At 39.7% G+C, this 22834-nt stretch overlaps 1 protein-coding gene across 1 annotated transcript in view; it reads left to right on the top strand.

The window, feature by feature from the left end:
* Window positions 1–22834, top strand: part of TEK (TEK receptor tyrosine kinase) — a 37690-nt gene that overhangs the window by 4391 nt on the left and 10465 nt on the right. Inside the window, exons 2-12 of the mRNA XM_057417046.1 lie at window positions 4632–4943; window positions 9688–9798; window positions 13318–13470; window positions 15390–15521; window positions 16901–17041; window positions 17760–17888; window positions 18891–19045; window positions 19320–19461; window positions 19840–20001; window positions 20782–20916; window positions 21771–22064. Coding sequence (XP_057273029.1) covers window positions 4632–4943; window positions 9688–9798; window positions 13318–13470; window positions 15390–15521; window positions 16901–17041; window positions 17760–17888; window positions 18891–19045; window positions 19320–19461; window positions 19840–20001; window positions 20782–20916; window positions 21771–22064 — 1866 coding nt within the window. The remainder of the gene's footprint in view (window positions 1–4631; window positions 4944–9687; window positions 9799–13317; window positions 13471–15389; window positions 15522–16900; window positions 17042–17759; window positions 17889–18890; window positions 19046–19319; window positions 19462–19839; window positions 20002–20781; window positions 20917–21770; window positions 22065–22834) is intronic.

The following is a 22834-nucleotide window of genomic DNA, read 5'->3' as shown; positions in this document are numbered from 1 at the left end:
CTGTAAAGCGTTAGGTGGACGGGGGGGGGGGGGGGGGGCATAGAAGTCAGGACTGACTGCAGCTAGCAGCTTGCTTTAGGACAAGAGAGATGTGTAATTGGTCCTTCACAAAGAGAATTACCTGTGTTAGAAACCTGATCTGTATTGGTCACATAGATTTGAGCCTGCATGGCCCAGACCATCTTTCAAACACGAAACTCCTGTTTGTCTTGCCATGGAAAAGCAAGAAGTCATTGTGATGTGTGGAGTGTTGGATAGGCATAGAAGAAATGAAGCAAAAATGGATTCGCCTTCCACTTGTGCGACATATGTATAGTTCCACGGTCAGCTCCCACTGTGATGCAAGACCTGTCTGGGACTAGGCGGATGAAAATCTTTGAGAAACTGTGACAAAGACCTATCCTCCGAAGACAGCATCAATACTGTGCTAGTGGCAAGATCATACTTAGGATGCTGTTCCACTGTGGTTTCAGAGGATACATGTGGGGAAACTTGAGACCTGTTAAGCATTAAAAATGCTGATTTTTTTTTAAGGTACAGGTTTGATAATTGCTCTTCAACTAGCACCCAAACTAAGAACAGGCACTAATAACGTTAAACCAGGGTCGTATCACAGAGAAGTAAAAAAATCCATCAAAATTAATTTTGTAATTCAGCTCTAGGAAAGGCAAACACTTTCAGGGTATGAAGATAATAGGAATTTATTATGTTCTGGAAGGGTTTTGAAATGGTTCATAAATGAAATTTCTGTATTCAAGGGTACTATATATGTAAACTTTTTACTTCAAGACTGGTATTTTGTTGCCTGGTATTTATTTACTTTTTACATTGTGTCAGCCTGTCCTATGAAGCGGCTTGGTTAATTTCCCCTTTGGACTACAACAGGTCCTTCTTGACAGTGCAGTTCCATCTGCACTTCTGACTGTGCTGATGATTTTCTTTTGTGTTATTTTCAGGCTGCCACTAGTCAGGGCCCTGAGCCTCATTAGTCACAAACTGTGCTTAGCACCAGAAACAACTCCCATTACTCTACTTGGCAAAATCAGTGGTGAAGTGAGAGTACTGTAGAGTTCTGATATAGCGAAGTGATGTTTTAAACTCTATCAGAGACTTTCTTGCTCTTTGATCAGACCTATGTCTGGGATGTGTTCCAGGGAATTCCTGAGAGCCATTTCTTCCAGATGGTCCTCACTGAGTTTTCCTGGTGCAGCACAGCACAGAAAACATGATGACCCTGTGCCCGTATGAGCGGCATTTTGATAGGGAATGAGACCACTGAGGGACTACAACGACAGTGTGATACACACTAATTCTCTGCTCAGCACAATTTCCCCAGGAGTATGTGTACTAGAGAAGTTCTGAAAAATACATCCAGGTATAACCTAACAAGGGAGAGCACAACCCTGTGGTTAAGGATGAGTGGAGAGAAACAGCAAATGTCTCCCTGCATTCATTTTGTTGTCTGGGTTATATGGGTGTGCTGTTATTTAAACTTACCGATTTAGTGGGTGACATTTTCCCTGTGGTGGAAGAGCCCAAAACACTGCACCACAATGAGTAAATACTGGGCAATGAATCCTCTGTGCATGTTATTTCCCATTTCTAACATTAGTGTTTTCAAGTGCTCTGTCTTCTCAGAATCTGCTTGCACGCAGAGCAAATTGCCTTCCTGATAAGGTCAGTTCTTCAAGGACCAGGGCAGGAGTCAAAGGAGTTTTTCAAGGAAGCACAGAGAACTATCACGGGTACAGGGAAAGGGAGTTTCCTGTCTGTATTTTTGTGCTTTGCTCAGAGAGCTAAATCCTGTTGTCCTTATTTGGTCCTTACATACTTAAAGTCTTCATTAACATCAAGGGTAGGATTTGCCTAAATTTTGCTAGACTAAGTAAATTCCTCTTTAGCAAGGCTAGTTGGGTTATTTTAAGTTGCATTACCAGGAAGAGATGCTGTAGGAATCCCTAAGCATACGTATATTTTACACTTTTCTGGGTTCCCCCCCCCCCCCCCCCCCCCCAGTCTGAGGGTAGCAGCTCTCAGTGCAGTCAAAGAAAGCACTTCTATCACCTCAGAGGCCTAGACTGATTTAAACTGGCAGTCCTGCTAGATTCTGGGTTAAACAAGTGAGTTGCCTTCTAATCAATGTGCTGCTAGAGTGCTTTTTTCATTTTTTTTTCCCCCAAAATACACCTAAAGCACAGCTGTCCTTACTGCAAAGATTTCACTTGTATATATTGTAATTTCTGCTTGCACTATATTCCAGCTGTGAAACCTTAGCTGTCAAATTATGCCTGGCACACAATTCCATACTTATGCATAGGTATTACTACCTTTTAGACAAATAAAGGCCTTGTAGTGTTTCTCTAGAAGACACGAAACTTCACCTGCGCTCCATCTGCTTGATGAAGGTGTCTAGGTTACTCTGCAGTGCTTAATATGACAAAACCCCACATATATTTAGACAATCAATCAGAACACTATCCATCCACCAGTGGCTAGAATTTGATTCATCTGGAATAAGCACAAGAGTAAATAAGCAATATGCCTGAGCTGTGATTGTTCTACACTTTGATTACACAATTTGATTAATACAAAGAAACAGAAAAGCTTTCAGCAAATGCCCTGAATCTACTTTGCTATTTCTTGCATAGGGGTCTTGCATGGGGATCAAAGGCAACATGAAAGTTAGTCCTCAAAACTCACAATTCCACTACTTTTTCTTAGTGTATTAAAATGTTGAGATGCAGGGGGTGGGAAAGTATTCTTTTCACCTTTCAATCTGTGTTGGAGTTAGAGAACAGAGAAATGATAGAGAAAAGAAACTTGAGCCTTGGAAAAGCAGCCATCCTCTGTAGGACCCCAGCAACTTGGGCCCATACCCCTGTACTGGAAAGACAGGTGCAGCTCTGTGCCCTGTGGGTGCTAGGCACAGTCCTGATCTGCAGTAGCCTGCCTCACCTCAACACAGATCAACACATCAAGTCATGGAGTTTGTATCCAGATTTGATTCCAAGTTTCACAGAATTCTGCAGAAATTAGGATCTTGCAGTACTTGGCATGTGATCCTTGCTGAAAGAAACTGAAGCCCTCTGCTTTCAATGTTGGTGTCTGTTGAATTACACCTGCCTTCAGGTGATGCATCAGACCCATAGGGAGAGCACAAATGCTCCTCATATAAAAGTAAAAACATTGAGATAAATGCCCTACAAAATGAATGTGTGAGTGTGGCCCCGTTTCTATCACTTACTTCTGTATCTTTGTTTGAAGGATTGGTTTTTGCACGTGCAGCGGGATGAACTGACTTCTCCGACCTGCACCTTTATGCAACACACAACTGCAGTGGCTCTTGCGCCCTTTCCAGAAGGCTTCATTCCTCCATTGTGTAACCGCAGGTTATCTGGGCTGGCACATTAGAGAGTGGTAGCTGTGGCAGGCTGGCTGGGTGTGGTGAGCATCAGTGTGCTGTCAAGATACTTAGGTCCCCAGGGTGGCTGCTGGCATTGACAGCAGAGGAGGACCTCCTCCCTTGGCCCCAAGCACTAGAGGGACTCACGCAAAGACTGCAGTCAGCACTAAGACCTTTTGACCTCCCTTATCTAAGACTATACCCCTTCCTTCCAATCTGAGGAACATTTGGAAGCTGAGTGGCACTAAATATTAGGTGTCTCTGTGTAAATACAAAACATACTTGTATTCAAAGCAGGAAAATAGATGTGGTGAATAAAAGAAATCAAGTATTCTTCCTGCTTCAGCTGGAAAAAATGTTACTGTTTCCTTTCTCCTTACTCTGAATTTCAAAAGTAAAGGGAAATGCCTGTTATTTGCAAATTGTTGATTATAGGAGAGCTGTATTTCCCTCCTGCTACACGCATTTCAACAGCTGAATCTGTAGTACTCTTCCAGAGACTGTTTTAATCAGGCTTGTAGCTACCATTTTCAAATCTCCGTGTATTTCTGGCAGTTCTGTTGAGCAAAAGGAGCCATTTCGATTGATTAAAACTTAACCTTAGGAAAAATGATTCTACTAGTGCTGCTGACTTGCTCTTTTTTTCTGAGACTGCTTTTTTATGTCATAGTTCTTGCCGCTGTCTGTCAGGGCTTCGAATGGTTAACATGTGCATGATTATGAAATCATTAATCCCGATTCATAAAACAGCTGTCAGAAAATACTCCAACTGTTCAAAGTACTGCCAATTCGCATAATCAAAAGATATATCTACTCTATATCAGTTCATGTATATAAAATCCATGTAAAGAATGTAAAAGAAACACTATCAAACTAACCCTGAAAATTATCCACTGGCCTTGTTACCAGCACCGTATTTCAGGCATTTATGTACACGTCTAACTATTCAAGGATATGTCTGCTTCTGCAACCCATGGTTTTCCAAAAGAAATTCCACAAGTTTGTGATCTTCTTCTTCTGAGAAGAACAAGCTCTATCTGTTCAAGACTTAAGAAGTAAATCCTAAAGTCAGTGTAGTGGAATAGTTAATCTGCAATCTTTCCATTTTGCACAGAAACTGTGCAAGAGAAACCCTGAGTAATGGGTGAAACAGCTTATCTGGTGATTTGATCAGCCATATACACAAACTCTGCAGTAAACTTTTTCCACTTGCTGCTTTTTCCCTTAGGTAAAGTGGAAGCGGCACTGGACCTCATACTGATCAATTCATTCCCTCTGGTGGACAACTCCGAGACAGCACTTATCTGCATCACTTCCAAATGGCACTCCCGTGAGTCTATCACGATAGACCGAGACCAGGAGGATGTGACAAACCAACACCGGGAACCACTGGAAGTCAACGAAGATCTGAAGAGGCCAACAGCCAAAACAGTGGTGTGGAAAAGGGAACAGGCCAGTGAAACTATTGGAGCGTATTACTGTGAAGGGAAACTCAAGGATGAGGTGACAAGGATACACACCATGAAGATGCCACTGAGAGGTACTGTATGGTGATCAGATCAGGATTCTGTGTGTCAGTGCTTGCAAGGCTGGCAGTTATCACTGGTTGACACAGGTGGGCACCAGCATGGCAAGGCAGTCTGGAGTCAATAAAGATACTCTTGGCTCAAGCCTGTGTTTTGTAATGAAATGCAGAGACAACTGGTTGATACTAGCTGCTAGGCATTTCCTCATGGAAGCCAGTCAGACACCTGTAGGTATTCCGCCTGTGTCTGGCTACTGCCAGGAACACAAAGTCAGGTGGCAAATAAGATAAGTACTGGCCTCACTGACCTCATGAAATTATAATACAATAACTCCTGCACTGATCTTTTCACATACCAGACCCTTGATTTCTAAGCATGCTTCCATTTTAAAGTCTCAACAGGTCTGAGGTGTAGATAACAAAACATCACTACCCTTTCCTTTATAAATGGGCAACCTGAGCCTAGAAAATAACTGGCTTGCCTAAGGTTCAGTAAAACTACAGATCAGCAGCACTGGATCAGCACAGTCTGTGTCAGTATGAAAAAACCCAGTCCAGCTCAAAACTAGAAAGAAACTCCAGAGAAATTTTCAAAAATCTAAGAGGATTATTCACAAAAATAGGCGGTGCATCTCACTATTGACTTGGGTTTGGGTTTAAGGGTAGGCACTGTAGAAAAAGAAAATATAGCAGGGATATAATGATAAGAGTAGGTGCGATTTCGAAGGTCCAGCACTCTAGCTGTTAAATTACACCTTCTTATGTGCAAGCTTTTATTTGTCTCTGTACCTCACTGAACTTCTGGGACAAGTTCCAAAGAAGAGATCACCATAAACTACAGATAAGTGCAAGAAATGTTGGAGAATTTTCAGCAGAAAATCAACTTTTCAAAACTTCAGCTGATTTCTAGCAGACTTGACTGTATTTCTTATGTTTTATGCCATGGCAGCTGGTCTGTGAGGAGACTTGACACCTTTAATCTTTCTTTATAAGGTTTCAGTAAGAGCCATTACCACTGTTGGTATCTCCTGAAATTATATAGCAAATTAAGACAAATAGATTTTTCATTTCTCAAAGCTACAGCTGGTGTCTGTTTGCATCTTACAGTATGGGAACATTACAAGCAAGGTTGGCAGGGCAAGTGCCTTTATCACTCACTTATGTTTTCTCTGACTAGTCACCAAGAAAGCTCTGCAGGTGCAGGCTGACACCTCTATTGTTTTAAAGGAGGTTGCAATGAGGAGACAGATAAGATAACAGTCCATGGAAAGCCAGTGTGGCCCTGCCTGTGTGGCAGAATGCCAGTGTGCTGAGCCATCTCTGACTGTCATGTGCAACAACCTCTGTGAGTGGAAGAGTGTCCTTTGAATCAATCTGGGTTTTTTTGCACTTTGTATCTCTGGACCTAGGAGCAGGGAATTTAAAGTAATCAAACTTTGAGAGCTTCCTATGTGACCAAAGTTGTTCTAACCAGAAATAACACAACTCTCACACCAACGGCAAGTATGTTTCTTTGGATAATTCCTGGGCTGAATCCATTTCTCAGACTTTCTCTGCGAAAGCTTCCACTGACAGAATTTGAGCTAGCAACTTGGTGAGCATGTATAATCTAATCAGGCTAGATGGGTGAGAAAGAGGCACGGCAGAAATTCTCAAAGCTATTAAAGTGCACAGAGAGAGGAAGAAGAGGTCAGTGAAGGACTGTGAGGTTTGGCAAAGCATCTATAGTTGGGAAACAGACCTTTTTCCCTTTTATGCTATTGTCTGAATAAGTTTTAAAGGCAGAACGTGTTTTTCAATGCCAAAAATTGAGCAAGAGTTGAAATGTGTGGTTTCCCATTGAGGAGAGAAAAGGCACAGAACGAGAAGCACTTCTGAAAATCCAGTCACTGTTTTGCAGCCTTAGGGCAAGAAGCTGAAACACTGCTGCTGAAACACTAATTACTAATCATTTGGGTAGCCCCACTGATGTGGTTGGGAACTGTCATCTGCCTGATTATGTACTTACCAGTTACAGTAAGATTTTTACTGTATAATACAGAAATGCAACAGGTTAATTTTCCTATTTTACTCTACATGTGCCATGCTGAAAAAAATAAGTCCTTTCTCCTGAATTCTTTATGGGCCTTTGAGCAACCTGGTCTAGTGGAAGGTGTCCCTTCCTTGGCAGGGGAGATGGAACTAAGTGATCTTTAAGGTCCCTTCCAAACCAAACTATTCTATAATTCTACAATTATGGAATACTTATACACACAATAAGAGGGAACAGATTATCTTTTATATATGTTTGGGAACTAATGCTTATACTGTTTACAGCATACATATCTAGAAAATAACAATATATAACCTGTTCTCCTTCTAGTCAAATATAATTTATGCTATTTCTCTACACATTAAATGTGTATTTTCATATAAGAAAGTGAGTTTCCCACACACAAACTCTCCAGAGTGGGCAAAGGGACAATAAGGGAAATGCTAACATCAGAGCATTATGGCACTTGCCCTGAAACTCAGTTCATTATGTCTCTATAAGGAATTGGCATACTAGAGATGTGAAATACTGAAATACAAGTCACAATCTAAAAATACGTTGGAACTGAGCCCACAAGGGAGTGTGCATTCCTTTCCATTGCAATAATATTCTGATGAAAAAGTCTTGTGGTTAAGCTAAACAATATACCAAGAAAAGAAAATGGGAATGAAAAAGTTTAATATCTTGTTAAAACAATTATTAATGCCTCACTAAATTTGGTCCAAAACCCACTGCAGTAAACCACTTAGAATCATTTATAACTAGCAATTCATTTTTGAGTAAGCTGTTGAATTTTCTTTTCCTAAATAGATCACGGTTTTCACCATGCATTTTTTATTCATAAATAATTTCTAAATCAGGGGCTGACAGTAAGTTTGGACTGCTTTCAGTTTTATTTGATGGTTTCTAATGAGATCTTTTTTCATTATTCTATATTAGAAATCTATGTTTCTATAAGAGGTAGTTCAGGTACCAGTGCCAAGGTAAGATGTCAAATCCTCAATAGATCCCTGTGCAAATACTTAGCGTCATGCAGGAACACCCCAGCTGAAACCAATTGGATAGCACTTAATGATGGAATGAAAACTCATGGCAGAGGCTCAGAGCATAAACGCTAGAACTGCACAAGGGATAGAAATTCCATTCTGCAAAGAACTGTGAGTTTTCTATAGTTGTCTTATTTCTAAGCAGAAATGAAACATTAATCTGTTAAAATCCTCAAGGAAATAAAATTTTGGGAGAGAGGCTGGCTTGGATTGAGACAAATGTCTTCATTTTTACTCGATTTTTCTTTCTTTAGTTTTACAACACATAACACAAAAGTTTTGATTTTTAATTAAAATACCATTCTAAAAGAGAAGTATTAAAATATTTTTTCCTCAAATATTATACAAATAACACCTTCCTTTCCCCCTTAGATTTTACTGGAGGTGCTACCACAGTTTCAGCCTTACACTGTGTGTAACTGTGTGTAACATCTACCTACTTGTTTTTCACAGCTCTCTTACATATATAATGTAGTAGAAAGTTAGTTTATCATTTTTCCTCTGCTTTCTGATCCTATCTCTGTGTATTTCTTTGCCACCAAATTCCAGCTAGAGACTCAAAAATTTATTTTCTGCAACCACTGATATGAACAGAAGTATATTTTATTGAAAGTATTCTAGTAATGAACAGAAAAAAAAGCTACATGACTATAAATAAATGCCAACCTTTTATGAAGAAGTTGTTTAACAGTTTGTACTAACCTGTATGTGCGCTCCTTAAATGAAATATTCCCAATGAATAAATGTGACTACTAGAAATGGAACCTATGCAAAAGTGCAAATATGCAGAGCTGACTAGAAGCATGAACAGCTCTTCAAGGATTCTTTCCAGCAGAGGTTCATGTGGGTCTTTCTGTCAGAAAGGTCCCATTCATCTTGCTGGGGAGTCAGATGGCAGCAGAACTGGGATCCCAGGAGCAGAACGAAAACAAGATTCAGGACGGACTTGCCCAAGAGGAATTTGCACAGGAGGAAATCTAAGGCTAAACAGCCTCAAAACCAGAAGGACAAAAGGGGCTAGTGAAAATCAATGCCTCACTCCCCTGGGTGATGTAAAAGGAAAAGTACTGAGGTGTAACATTCTCATTCAAATAAAAAGCTGAAGAGTTTGGAAGTTAACTTTGCCTCATTTTAGAGGAGTTTCTGTATTTATTTTTTTTTTGCTATCGACTTATCAGTGATAGTATGACATAACAACTCAGAGCTAAAAATGGTCAGATACCTGAATTTGTTCTCAAAACACTTCATAGCCTTCCTGTGGAGTTTTCCAACTAAATGGAAGAAAGCATCCTTAACTTCTAACTTGTGTTTGCCGATGACAGCTTGTTCCCTAGAATACATTTTCCAGTGTTTTACTCAGTCTGCTTGAAAAATGTCTCAAGGGATGAAGAAACTTGGGGAAGTGTTATGCAGACAGTTGCAGCTCCTAGTTAGGAAGTGTTTTGAGTTACTCCACCAAAATCAAATTACTTTTTTTATTTCATGCCCCATGTTCTGTTGTTGGCCAGGACAAAGGGCTGAGGTTGCTGGTGATAGAGTCAGTGTGTGCTATAAAGAAATTAAAATATCAAAATCTGAGTTAGGGCATGCTGTAAACTATCCTCAGCTTTCAGCCCAGATACTAGATAGAGATAGCAACTGCTGCTATTTATCCCATACTTCTGTCCTGTTCTGTTTTCAGCCTCATTCCATCCAGTGGCATTAACTGTTACAGCAAATAAGGGAGAGCATGTGAATATTTCCTTCATTAGAATGGCAGCAAAAGAGGAAGATGCAGTGATCTACAAAAATGGTAGGTAATTAACCTTTCTCCCTTGTCATTTCTTTCTGCTATCAGTCTTACCCAAGTGGCATATAACTGTTTTAAAGTCATTGCTGATGATGCCCATGCTGTGCAATGGAGACATAATTCTTCGTGCACTTAATGTTCCCTAAAGGAGCCGCTCACCATATCCAATATATTGAACTGACCTGTTTCTTTTCCAAAAGAATGTCAAATTGTCTCTTTATACCTTTGTTTTGTTTCTCACTTCCCTTTTTGATTTTCTTCTATGTTTGCCTGGCTTACTTTAGCTTTTGTTTTTGTTTGTTTGTTTTTCTGTGCCACTGTGAAGGCCTAGTTCCTGCATCTCTTATCTACATTTCTACTGCTTTTCAAGTGCATATTTTTCCTTCTTTATATGTCTTTCATAGGCCATTTTGCTTCTATGAAGTTCTTCAGGCTAAGAAAATTAAGCACTAATAGTCTACTACTAGAAAGGCAAAACTGTCAACAAAACCTAATCCTTATTTCATTCAACAATAAAAATTAGTCAGGTTGTAAAATTTATTACATAACTTTTCTAACTAAGATGTTCCTTAAATCACATCTAACTCATTATTCAGCTATGTGCTACTACGGCTTGACACTTGCCACTAAAGCTCACTGTGCCTTCAGAATGTTAGACTGCAACAAATCAGTTGTGGAAAGCCCACTTGATGTACTGGTCCATCTTTGCCTACTGATGGTCTGTCTTACAGTGATCTACCAGGAAATAGGGAGTAAATAGAGCAGGATGAGGTAAGGAAGTGTTAACACACTGCAAAAGAAGGCATGCAGTGGGTCAGCCTCAACACAACTTACTGAATATTTGGAGCACTTCTTTACAGGCCGAAAGAGAAAATTAAAAAAAGAAAACAAAACCAAAAAGGGCAATATGCAAAACAGAGTTTCTCAAAGACCTGTTTCCTTGCTCTTCAGAGGTTCAACCATGCAGTGCACAGTGGAGAAAGTTTGCCATCACTTGTCCTTTCAGGATCCTCAGGGAAATTCTATGATCTCTTGTCAGCATTTTCTCATACAAGAACCAGCTGCTATGTCAGAGCAGGAGCGCTTGTATCATGATGCTGCCTCAGCTGGGATTCCAACTGGAAACTTGGCAAAAAGCCTCAGATTAACCATGACTCTGGACAGTAGGTCAAGTTCTTCACCTGAGGTTACAGCTGAAATAGCATCCCTGAGGATTTCTGATACAGCAGCTGGCAAAGAAAATACTTGTCCTGCTATATCTAACTGTTGCAGTCTTCCATTTCAGTCATTTAAAATACCACTTCCCCCTTACACACCCTTACAAAGGCTGTCTGGCGAATAAAACTGTTCTGCTAAACAAGATTGCTTTAAGACATTGACATAAAAAGCGCCATCTTGAAAAACAAGTCACAGAAAGTGAACCTTGCTAACAGGCTATAAGGCTTTCTTGGTACTTTGCTGCCAAGCTTGTTCTGCAGCTTGTAATTCAAAAGATATGCAAAACCCAATAATAATAATAATAATAATAATAAACACCACAACTCACAGTTTCAGAACTAATCTCCTTCATTCTTTTCTCTTTTTCTTTGTTCCTGTTTTCTTGAAAAACTGTTACATGTTGTCAGGGACTGAACTGACCCAAGATCTTTTTGCCATTTTAGTTATGATTCTCATCTGCCTGAAGTTTGACTAGAGTCAAATTGATAACATGATATTATGTATGATCACAGACAGTAAAGCTCCTGCCTGTCACTGTTCATCTTCTAAATTACTTCAGCAAAGTGGAAAAAGTTGTTTCATTATCAGGGTAAATGTAAGGGGATGTAGAAGGTAAGGGGACCTCATCTGTGGGAGTATCATCTGGTGAATGGTAATTCAGCACAAAAGGCTAAGACAAGAAATAAGAGAAGTAATAAATAACCAGACACACAAGCCCTAAGCAGTAGAAGATGGCAGAGAAAACACCAAAGGGCAGCTTCTGAGAGCCACTGTGGGAACAGCACAAAGCCCTGAGCAGCTTCAATCAGAGCTTTGTAGGTGAGTGAGAGAGTGAGATTATCATGAGTCTCAGGCGGAAAGAGCAAACTTACTATGGAATGATTGAGAGGGAGCATAAGGATGTGTGAAATAACAGGATATTGAAAGAAAGAGCCAAAAGGAGAAAGGGAGGGATTAAAATGAACAGGAAAGGAACAAGCATGGAAAAATGGGGCAGGATGCAGGTAAAAGATGCCACTGGTCCAGCCAATCTCTACAAGACAGTTGGTTTGATCTTATTAAACTCTATTATTAATTATTCTTCACATAGGTGTGCTGTCTACTTGGTGGTCATATGTGTAATCTGCTAGTGACCTTCAGGCCAGACTAGAAGGCACAATAGGTTTGACTCCTAGTAACTGGAAACACATGCCAGGGGTCAAAAAGGCCTGTATGTCTGGGGCCAGTAAATGGAGAGACTGTCTAAGGCCAGTTACATCAGGGACCCACTTGTGTGTGCAAGCGTGTGTGTGACACACTAGTGAACTTCAAGCCAGCAAGTAGGATAAGAGGTCTGACAGCCATTAATTAGAGAGACTGTAGGTCTGGGCCATAGGACCCACTTTTGGGTGTATATGAGGCTTGACTAGGTGGCAAATGAGAACAGGATTAGGCTTTCTGGGTTGTTTGTGTGAGTGTGAGTCTCACGTGCACATGCAGTACATGTAAAGGCACAGTTCTGCTGCATGGGTCTGCTAGTGGCTGGATTTATCAGCACAGTGTGTGTGAGCATGTGCATATATGTTTTGGGGATAGCTGGCTGGATCTGGCGTTAGCTGCCTGCAGCAGCCCTGCTCTGGCAGGCGAGTGCAAGGAATCCCAAGGGTCCTGAAGTCCAGTGGATGCAACTTCTCTTTGACAGCAACAAATGTTCAAATGTAGCTACTTGATGATCTAGAGTGATGGGAGAAGACCAAACTCTATTGCATTACTTAGCAGGCATGTATGACCAATTACAGCAAACCTAGAATAACACCGATAAGCTTCCCTGGTGAAAAAAAATACAGAAGAGACAGAAACATGTTAAGTCTGGGAAGAAAAGACAAAGCTGAGCTCTGTTCTTCCTGCTTTGCTCTGCTATGGAAATCTTTGCGTTACTCAGATTAAGTAGGACCTGGCTGGCATTTGTTGTCTGACTCCTTCCAGCCACATTAAACTCCTTACAGATTGTTACCTTTCACTTCAGGAAAAGCTAAGAAACAAAATTAACCCTTTTAACCACTACGTTTACAGCAACATTCCTGTAAAGAAACACTGACCATGTAGCTGTTTGTCACATTCATCAACCAAATCTCCTCAGGATCTAGTTTCATTTTTACATGCACTTCTCCAATTATCAAAAACTAGTTTAGCTAAAAAGCCATCAGCAAATTCATAACTAACAAATAGATCCTGTTTAGCTCATCCAAGCTGTCCTTCCTCAATAACCAATGCAAACTCACTTCTACCTGCAGAGGGTGAACGACTTCTGTGCTCCTTCCTCAGGTTCCTTCATCCACTCTGTGCCGAGGCATGAAGTACCAGGGGAGCTAGAAGTCTCCTACTCTCAAGTTCAACCACAAGATTCAGGGGTTTACTCTGCCAGATATATAGGAGGAAACCTCTTTACTTCTGCTTACACAAGGCTTATTGTAAGACGTAAGTTCCATTAATGTAGGCTGACAATTAATTGTTTAAAGTCATAATGAACATGAAATGAAACATATACTATGCCCAAATAAGGGCCAGAGTCTTTCTTGGCATAAACTGCTCTCAGATTATGTCAGAAGATTTTTTTTCTCAAGGATCTTTGGTACAAGCTGGTACTGATTTACACAGCTGGGAGAGGAAAAAAATCAGATTCAGTTCAATTCATCTTAGCTGTTGCCAGCACAGCTAGCTCTCTTCTCGACATCCCAGCTTTTCAAACATCAAGTATGAACAAAGAAGGTGGCACTGGGTCTCCCATGAAAATGAGATGTGGGTCTGAGCACAAAATAGGAATTTCAAATGTCTTTGTTCCTTCTGACGGGCTATATCCAAACACCATTTATTCAAAGATTTATCATGTTTAGCACATATTATTCTAATTTCACGAACTACCACAGCCTTAGTTAGCTCTTGAAGTTCATCTCCCAGTGGATGACAGGACCAGTTTACAATGTAGGTAGATATTTTCCATTAAGCATTCTACATGTCTATTTTCACCAGATATAAAGAATATTATATTCTATTAACATAGAAATCTAAAACTGACTTGTAAAAATAAATAGTTGCTAAAATATCTTACATAATAGAGAAAATGTTTCTGATGGTAAAACATATTTTACTTGCTAACATCCACAGGATGCTTCCAGGAGTCACAAATCAATAAATATAATGCCTTAAGTTTGGATTTTGAAGGTATTGCCACCTTATTAAATAAAATGATCCAAGATCTGTTCTCTACACTACTACCAAGCTGCACAGCAGAAAATTTAGCCATAAATTCTGCCATAGGCTTTTATCTTGTCTATCCTAGCCACTGGGAAAAACCTTGGGGTACAGTATGGGAGAGTGTTAGGTAGCACGCTAACAGTAAAAAGAATGGGTGATGCTACTGCTCAAACATGTCCTGTCTTTCTTTGAATTAGGATTATAGACACAGACTGATGATTTTTAGCAAAAGCCGTTTTTTAAAGTATCCACATGTAAGAATTTCCTTCCAGGAGAAGGAAGATACAGAGCTCCAAGTGCCGTGTTGAATCATTAAATGCTTTCTGATAAAAACCCAGAACTGAACCAAGTCTGGATTACTCATCTTTAGTGAGCCTGCCTCAGGACTTTCCAGTTTATTACTTTCAATGAATTTTGCATCCTATAGGAATAGATTAAGCATTTGCAAGATGAAGTCTTATATACATTTTAGAACTGGAGCTGGGCTTCTATCAAATCTGTAGCTAAATACTCACTGGCAAGATTAATGGTAGTAGTCTCTTCTTAAATTATGAAGTGCGAAAGAAAATCATGAACAAGCTTTAAAACAACTGCTTGCTCTTAGACCATTTAGTTCAGAAACAGATCATCAACTGATTGATCATTGTTATAAAGACCCAGTGATGACAGTAAAGAAATAACAGATGTGAATCTGGTCTAATGAACTTTCAAGAAATACATTGTTACAGAAAAAAGAATCATGACTTGCCAAATGCTGAAATAATACCAGTGATGCCAAGCTTGGTCCTGCAACCAGGTCCAGGTGAAGCCTGATCCTATTGTAAGTCTCATAGCCCTACTACAAGCATAGAAATCTTAAATATGTGATATTTTTCAACTTAAAAACTTACTCTTGCAAACTAAAAACTCTACATCTAGTTTCAAACAAGGAAGACTTTTTCAGTTTCTTCATTGAAGTTGTTACGTAGTAACCACAGTGAAAAAAGTGATTCCTTACATTAGGTCAGGAGGTTGGGCTGTTGGGGGGTCCATATGGATCTTATTTTCATATTACTGTTTGTCTTAATTGAAAAGAATTTTACTACTTGATTTGTTACTAAGCAAGAAGACAAAAAATATGTCACTATATTTTTCCATAAAAGGATGTGAAGCTCAGAAATGGGGCCCTTCCTGTAGCTCCCACTGCCCTTCCTGCACGAACAATGGCATTTGTCATGAAGATACTGGGGAATGCATCTGTCCTCCAGGTTTTATGGGAAAAACATGTGAGAAAGGTAACCAAATATTATTTTCACAGATTGCTTCTTGATTTGTTCTCAGTAGCAGAAGTTAGCAGAATATTGAGGGAAGCATCAAATGGAGTAGCCTTGTTTTATTCTTTATACCTATAGTATTTACAGCTGGTGCTGGAGACAAGACAGTGTTGGTGAGATGAACCCTGAATGAATAAGGTTGTTCTGGTAGTTGTTATTATTTAGATTAGATTGGATATCAGAAAAGAATTCTTGACTATGAGGGTGATGAGGCACTGGCACAGGTTGCCCACAGAAGCTGTGGCTGCCCCATCCCTGGCAGTGTTCAAGGCCAGGTTGGATGGGGCTTTGAGCAACCTGGTCTAGTGGAAGGTGTCCCTGCAGGGCGATTGGAACTGAATGATATTTAAGGTCCCTTCTAACCCAAACCATTCTATGATTCTACCTTTTAAATTTTCCCTCTTTTCTCCTTATAGAGATTATATTGTTTTCAACTTTTCTTGATTGATATGCACTTGGACAGTGTGCTAGATAATCTCATTTAAGCTCCTTTTCCCACAAAAGCCTGGACCAGTTTGTCTTTTGAGGTTCCTTCCAACCTAAATTGTTCTGTGATTCCCTGGAGCTACTGACTGACTGTTAAATGCATGGTAAAATAGCAGATCCTAAGGATACGCTAACACTGGGAAATGAAGACCCTGGGTTAGAGATTCCCTGGCTGCTTCTGAAAAAGGTGCTAAATATGTTCACAGGGTGATTTGTCTCTGCAGGGGCATATCAATAGTATATGTCTCTTTATTCATATCTTTGTAACAATTAGTTTGGACTCTGGAAGAATTACAGCAGGCACAACATTGCTCTGATCTCCCCAAGAAATTCTGGAGTTCAGTGCTTTGTATGTATCCTAATATTTTGACTGAATTGCAGTGCTGCAAATACTAGAGCTGAGATGTTGGAATAGTTGACATCTGAACCACTCTAACGTAGCACTGACCTTATCAGAAAAGCAAAACCTTTAGCTTGGCAGTTTCATATGCACTGACCTATAAAAAGAATATTTGTTATTTATGGCACTGTATGTCCAATTTATATTAAAATGGCTTATAAAGAGGATTTATTGTTGAAGCTCATTCCCAGCATATTCAAAACAATGGGTGATTTGCTGATGCATCCTCACATGGGAGAAAGTTATGTTTGTTTGTGCTGCCTGAATTTAACCATTAGTGCAGCCGTGGCTTAAATTGTTACAGACGTTAATGTAACTGCTATTTGAATGGTAAAAATGTTATTTTTTATTTTAATTTATGCTTTCTGTTGTCTAAAGCTGTATCATTAGAAGCATTGTATCTTTTGTGGACTTAATCGAGTTGGGCTAGTCTTTCCCTCTCTCCCTTACATAGCTTGCGGAGCAAATACATTTGGCAAAACATGCGAAGAGAGCTGTAAAGAAACCTATGGCTGCAGAAACTATATGTTCTGTCTACCAGATCCATATGGTTGTTCTTGTGCCACAGGATGGATGGGACTGGAATGTGACAAAGGTATAGCAAAAAATATGAAGAATAGTAGAGTCCTTAGTGTACTGCACATAGGAAATACAGAAGGGAGCTAGCAGAGCAGAGTAAATGACAGGGGATTTTACATTATGTAGAAAAGGAGTAATATATTTACCCATCTCAGATGACCATGTCAGATTCTCGTCATAATAAAGATGAAACCTGTTCAAATTATTCTGCAAAATGAGCTGATGTTCTACTAAGATGTTAAAAATTCTCTAACAGCTACAGTCTTTCTGTATATATACAAGCCAAACTGATCAATTCAGTGCCAAACATATATCCATTGCTGAACAATAATGAGCATAATCAGTCTTGTTCATTTTTATTAGACTGCAATCTGTTTGGGATACAAGGCACATATTCCTTTACAAATATGCGCCATCTTGTTCTATGGTAACATAACTGATGAAGCCTTTGGACACTACAACGGTCTAAGTGATAAAAGAGTGGAGATAGAAAAAGCTTTCACATTGGCATCTAGTCTACAAATGACAGATGTGGATACAAACGTGCTCTACATTTTTGATGTTAGTGTCATCTCAGGATACTTTGGGGATGGTTTAGTGTTAACAAATACAGTTTCAAACTCAAACCTGTTGAGGTAACTAGACCCTATTGGAGAATTGATGCATGAGATTGAGAACTAATGGAAGACATTTTCTAGAACCTTTACACTAACTGGAAACATATATGCTTGCAGAATGCAAACCTGGTTTTTATGGGTCAGACTGCAAACTCAAATGTAATTGTCAAAATCGAGGGACATGCGACAGATTTAAGGGATGTATCTGCTCCCTTGGATGGCATGGTCTGCAATGTGAAAAAGAAGGTAAAGCAAGGTAACACGGTAGTAAATGGCTTTTCCCAGTGTAACTGAAACAGATCTTCATGCTGGTACAGCATTACCACTTCAGGCTGGTATCCTTGCTCTGCCAATTACATTTCAGGGGTCCAGACACTTGTGTATATCCTTATTGCCTCTGCCTCATATGCTGCATTTAATAGACTGGTATGCTACCATTTCTTCTGATTTTGTTTTCATTAGAGGTAGATTTTCAACCTTACTCCATAGGATTTGACACTGACCTTAATATCAGTTACTGACATGCTATCTGCTTGATCAGTTTTTAGAGACGCTAATGGTACTTTACCATTACCGACCTCTTATTCATCTACATACACTCCTATACTATATACCTCATGGTCTGAAACTGGTAACTGAAACACCAAGACAACCCCAGAGTTTAAATCAGCTCTGTCTCCCTGAGAAAATTAAACTTGTAAAGCTGAGCATATCTTGTTTAGAATCCCTGGATTCAGGGAAGGTTCACACACAGTATTTTAACAGATACACTCAGCATTTATTATTTCTGCTTGATAAACAAAGTGACAAATCCACTATTCATTTGCAAAGGTTTTCAAGTGCAAAAACAATCAGCGAAGTAAGACTGTGTTCCAAACAGCCAAACTATACTCTTGTGATCTGACTGCACTTAGACAAAATGGAGAGCAAATAGATACTGCACATTCAATACAAAATTTGTACATGATTTTGCCATAGTTAAACTCCTGCTGCTTTAGAATGCAAGTGAGAAAGACAGGAGAGGGGAAAAGAAAGAACAGTCACTGGGCTTGTTCCTTCTCATATGGTATTTACACTGAGGTTAACAGCGCTGACTTTGGTAAGCATGATCCTTGCATATGGCCTAGAGCGAAGGGAGAACCAGGCACCTATGCTGCCTATGATCATTATACACCTAAATTTGTTTTGGTGCTGACTTTTAAAATTGTGTTTGAAATCTGACATTAAGATACTATACATCTTCTGTAGGTTCAGCAGATCTTTCACCTCGGATAGAAAACTTACTAGATCCTGTAGAACTCAATTCTGGTGTCGAGTTCAAGCCTTTTTGTATAGCAACTGGGGTGCCACTTCCAAAATCTGAAGAATTTAAACTTTTGAAGCAAGATGGAACTGTCCTAAGGGTAGGCTCCTGACTAATTGCATTCCCTTTTTTTTCTGGCGCTTACATTGATTTTATCTGCAGTAAATGCACATCATGGTTTTCAAGCATAATGTGAAATTTCCATATTCTGAGATACCTCATGAGCTCAAATGAAACTGTGGAATTGACCATTATAAATCCTTTCTACTGCTATCACTAAACTCTAGATGAGCTTCTAAACTGTGAGAAAGTATCTTGGTAATATTCCTAGATGCTCACGTTTTTCAGGCTCTGTATGTCTTTGTTCATTTCAGCCTTCCCTAATTGTTACCAGTAATCGCTCTGAAGCCATGTTTACAATTAATCGAATCCAGCTCCGTGACACAGGAACCTGGGTCTGCAGTGTGCAGACAGTAGCAGGAATGGCAGAGAAACCATTTCAAGTTACAGTCAAAGGTAAAAGCATGAATCTCTTCAAATGTCTTTGCCTCCTCTAATGTTAAGGGCAGATTTACATTGTAATACATCAGAACTTTCTGTTCTCTACACCGCAGGAAACTGTTTGAATAAACATCTGTGGTCAGAATATGAACAGGAACCCCTTATAAGCAACATATTAATTATGTGTATTGAAAAAATAACTGTAATGATAAGGATTAGAAGAAAGCTGAAGGGTTTTTTTGAAAGATCTAAACTGACAGCTTTAGGATGTGAAGTCATGTCTATAAGAGTTTCAAAGAACATCTCCCATTTTCCTGTAGATCTAGGAAGATGCCACAGTTTTGTTAATATAGGGAATTAAAAGGCTGATATAATATTTGCATTTTTGGTCAGTTCCTCCTGTGCCACAGTATGCCCCAAGGCTGACAGACAGTGGACATAATTTCCTCATAATTGATATCAATGCTGAGGTACATCTTGGAGATGGACCTGTTGTGTCAACAAAACTCCTGTACAAGCCAGCAAAACGTTATCAGTCCTGGATGTCTGTGGAAGGTAAGAGAATGTTTTTTAATTCCCTTCAGCACAAACTTCAGCTGCATGCTGAAATATAACGTGGTGTCTGCTCTTGACTAGACTCAAAAAACAGTATAACACATCAAAGTTAAATCTTTTATGATTGGACACATGACTCTTTGTGTATCATATGTATAATGTTGATAATTCAGTTTTCAGTAGCCAAGGGGTTCCCCCCTCCTTCCGTAAGATAAACAGTACTCAGTATTTGGCCCAGCTGTTGAAAGCTCCCATGTAAACAGCAGGTTTTCAATAGTGAGCAGTGTTGAGATGTTCTGGATCATCTACAATCTTCCTTTGTTTCTACTGTGCCCTTTAGTGAGACAAATAGCTTACCTAAATATTTATAAGGAATAGTATAAGCAGAATGAAGCCTGCTTGTTATTTAGATGACCTCTTTGAGCCCCTGTTTTGACATTTTATGCAAGGCCTAAAATATTATAGGAAATATTGCAGTAACTTTAACAAGTAACAAATTACTGTCATTACTAATTCAAGATAACCCAATGCTCATTGCCCAGGCAACCAGTCTGCCCTGAAGGAAGATGGAAACATCCCTTGGGCTAGGTTGGAGCTCAACTTAAAAATAAGTATTTTATACTTCTACATAGTTTATTTTAGTGAATCAGGAACAAAAAAAGAGCCTTAGTATCTTACCTTCTGTGTTTGGTGGTTCAGGAATATTTTCCAAACCTTTTCTTTCTTAACATTTTTCAGCATGGGCTGAACGTGAGATTTACTTTCTCCTTTCATTGTCAGTAAAAGGCACAACCAAAAGACTGGACAATCTGGAACCAAAAACAGAGTATCAGTTCTGTGTTCAGCTGAGTCGGCGAGGGGAAGGAGGGGAAGGCCATCCTGGACCACAGGCTAGCTTCACAACAGCTGCGCTTGGTAAGTTGCCACCCTGGCTTTTTACTAAAGGGATGTTTCAGCTGTTTTCCCCTGTGGTCTGTTCCCTGATCTCTGCCAGAGCACTTTCATTTGAGCAAAGAAGGCTGGACCTGAAAGTGATGTAAAGTCTTTCAAAACAATCTCAGGCAAAGAAAAAAAACCCAAAACCAAAATGAAACCAACAACAACCCGATCCCCCCCCCAAAAAAAAACAAAAAAAAACGAACAAGCCAAATGAAACCAACCGCAACCAGCCCAAAAGCCAAAAAAACCCAGAGGCGAAAAAAAACAGAAAAAGGCACAGCTATTACTCTCCCTGATTTAGAGGTGGGAGGTCTGGGAAGGGAAAATTTACATATTTTGGCTGGCTATGCAGCAGAGTTGGAGGTATAAATCCCTTCTTTTGCATGCCAGTCCTTTCTACTAATACTGGATCAGTCCTTCCTCTTACTATTAGATCAGTTTACTTTAAAAATGCCTGAACAAAAAGAAAAGCTTTTAGTTCACTGAGGATACAACCCAAACTGAATAGAGACATATAAAATAAAATAGTATTGTAACAGAAACTGTCTAACAAGAGAGCGAAAGAGCTGGCTTCTCACATCTAAAAAGTGCATCTGCAACACCAGCTCAGTGAAGAGACCTTTTTGTTGACAGAATAGCTGTTGATAGGATACTTTGGGACAATCAGCACCTTTTAGATGTAATTTCTGCCAAATTGGGTAGGATGGGGGGGAGAATTACCCTTTGTCACTCCAAGATAGGGCTAGTGTTTGGGAATAACTGGTACCCTTATTTTAGCTTGCACACCAGACATGAAATGTTGTTCCCTGTCTCACTGTGGCTTTTCCAAGGTCTTCCTCCACCAGAAGGTCTCACTCTCTTTCCAAAAAGTATGACATCACTGAATTTGTCATGGCATCCTTTAACTCTGAGGACAGAGGATGACATTCGTGTTGAAGTGGAAAGGAAGAGTGTGAATGACAATGGTGACGAGAGCAGTGTTATTACTCAAGTGCCAGGAAATATGTCCACCCTGATCATTAAAGATCTTGAGCCTCGACAGCAATACATGTGCAGGGTAAGGGTGAACACCAGGTCCCAAGGAGAATGGAGCAACTATCTGTATGCATGGACTTTCAGTGACAGTAAGTAGCTGATTCACATCCTTCTGTTTAATTCCTCCTCTTTCCTGCAGCAATCAGACTGATTGTCACTCGATGACTACATTAAGTGTAATCCAATGTCCTGGTAACCAAGCTCCTGACGATCCTTTGAGGTTGTTATTACCAGTTGGTATTACCAGTACAGTACACTGAAGACAGATCAGTGTCCAAAGAAATTCTTACGCTGGAAATTATCAGGAACTAATAACGAGTTTTTAAAAAGTGAGAAAAGCAAATTGATGATTGGGAATCCACATCTTTATTTCAGTGCAATTCACGCTTCTGATATATGCAGCATTTTTTTCCTCCTCGTAATGATGAGACCCCAGAGTTCATTACTCCAAGCTCTTTCATTACTCAAAAAAACCTTTCAGACCTTGCAATTCAAAATAAAAATAGTCAGCAGTTAATCAAAGAAAAGAAGTTACAATGCAAGGTAAAACCCCTGTAAGCAAAGAGTAGCTGTGTGCTACACTGAAGACCAGTGCCCACACCTGAATTCCCTGAGTGCAAGTAGTGTTCTTTCTTAGTGCCACAATAAATGTTCTATCTGAATGAAGTACCATCTAAACAGATGTCCATCTGCATGGCTGATGTGTGCCACTGCCTATACCACACATTAGAAAGATGGGCTTCTTCCTCCTTGCAGATCATGAGAGGAGGCCCTCACTGAGTTCCTGCATGTATCAGCAGAAGTATCAACGGCCATCATGGGACACCATGTTGGTTACATGAGCTTTGACACCAAATTG

The sequence above is a fragment of the Pezoporus wallicus genome, unplaced genomic scaffold, assembly GCF_028554395.1.
Source record: "Pezoporus wallicus isolate ANWC-B61680 ecotype Strahan unplaced genomic scaffold, APGP_CSIRO_Pwel_v1 contig_2771, whole genome shotgun sequence".
Taxonomy (NCBI): Eukaryota; Metazoa; Chordata; class Aves; order Psittaciformes; family Psittacidae; genus Pezoporus; species Pezoporus wallicus.
Note: the sequence above shows the minus strand (reverse complement) of the source record. Positions and strands in the feature narration are given on the sequence as shown.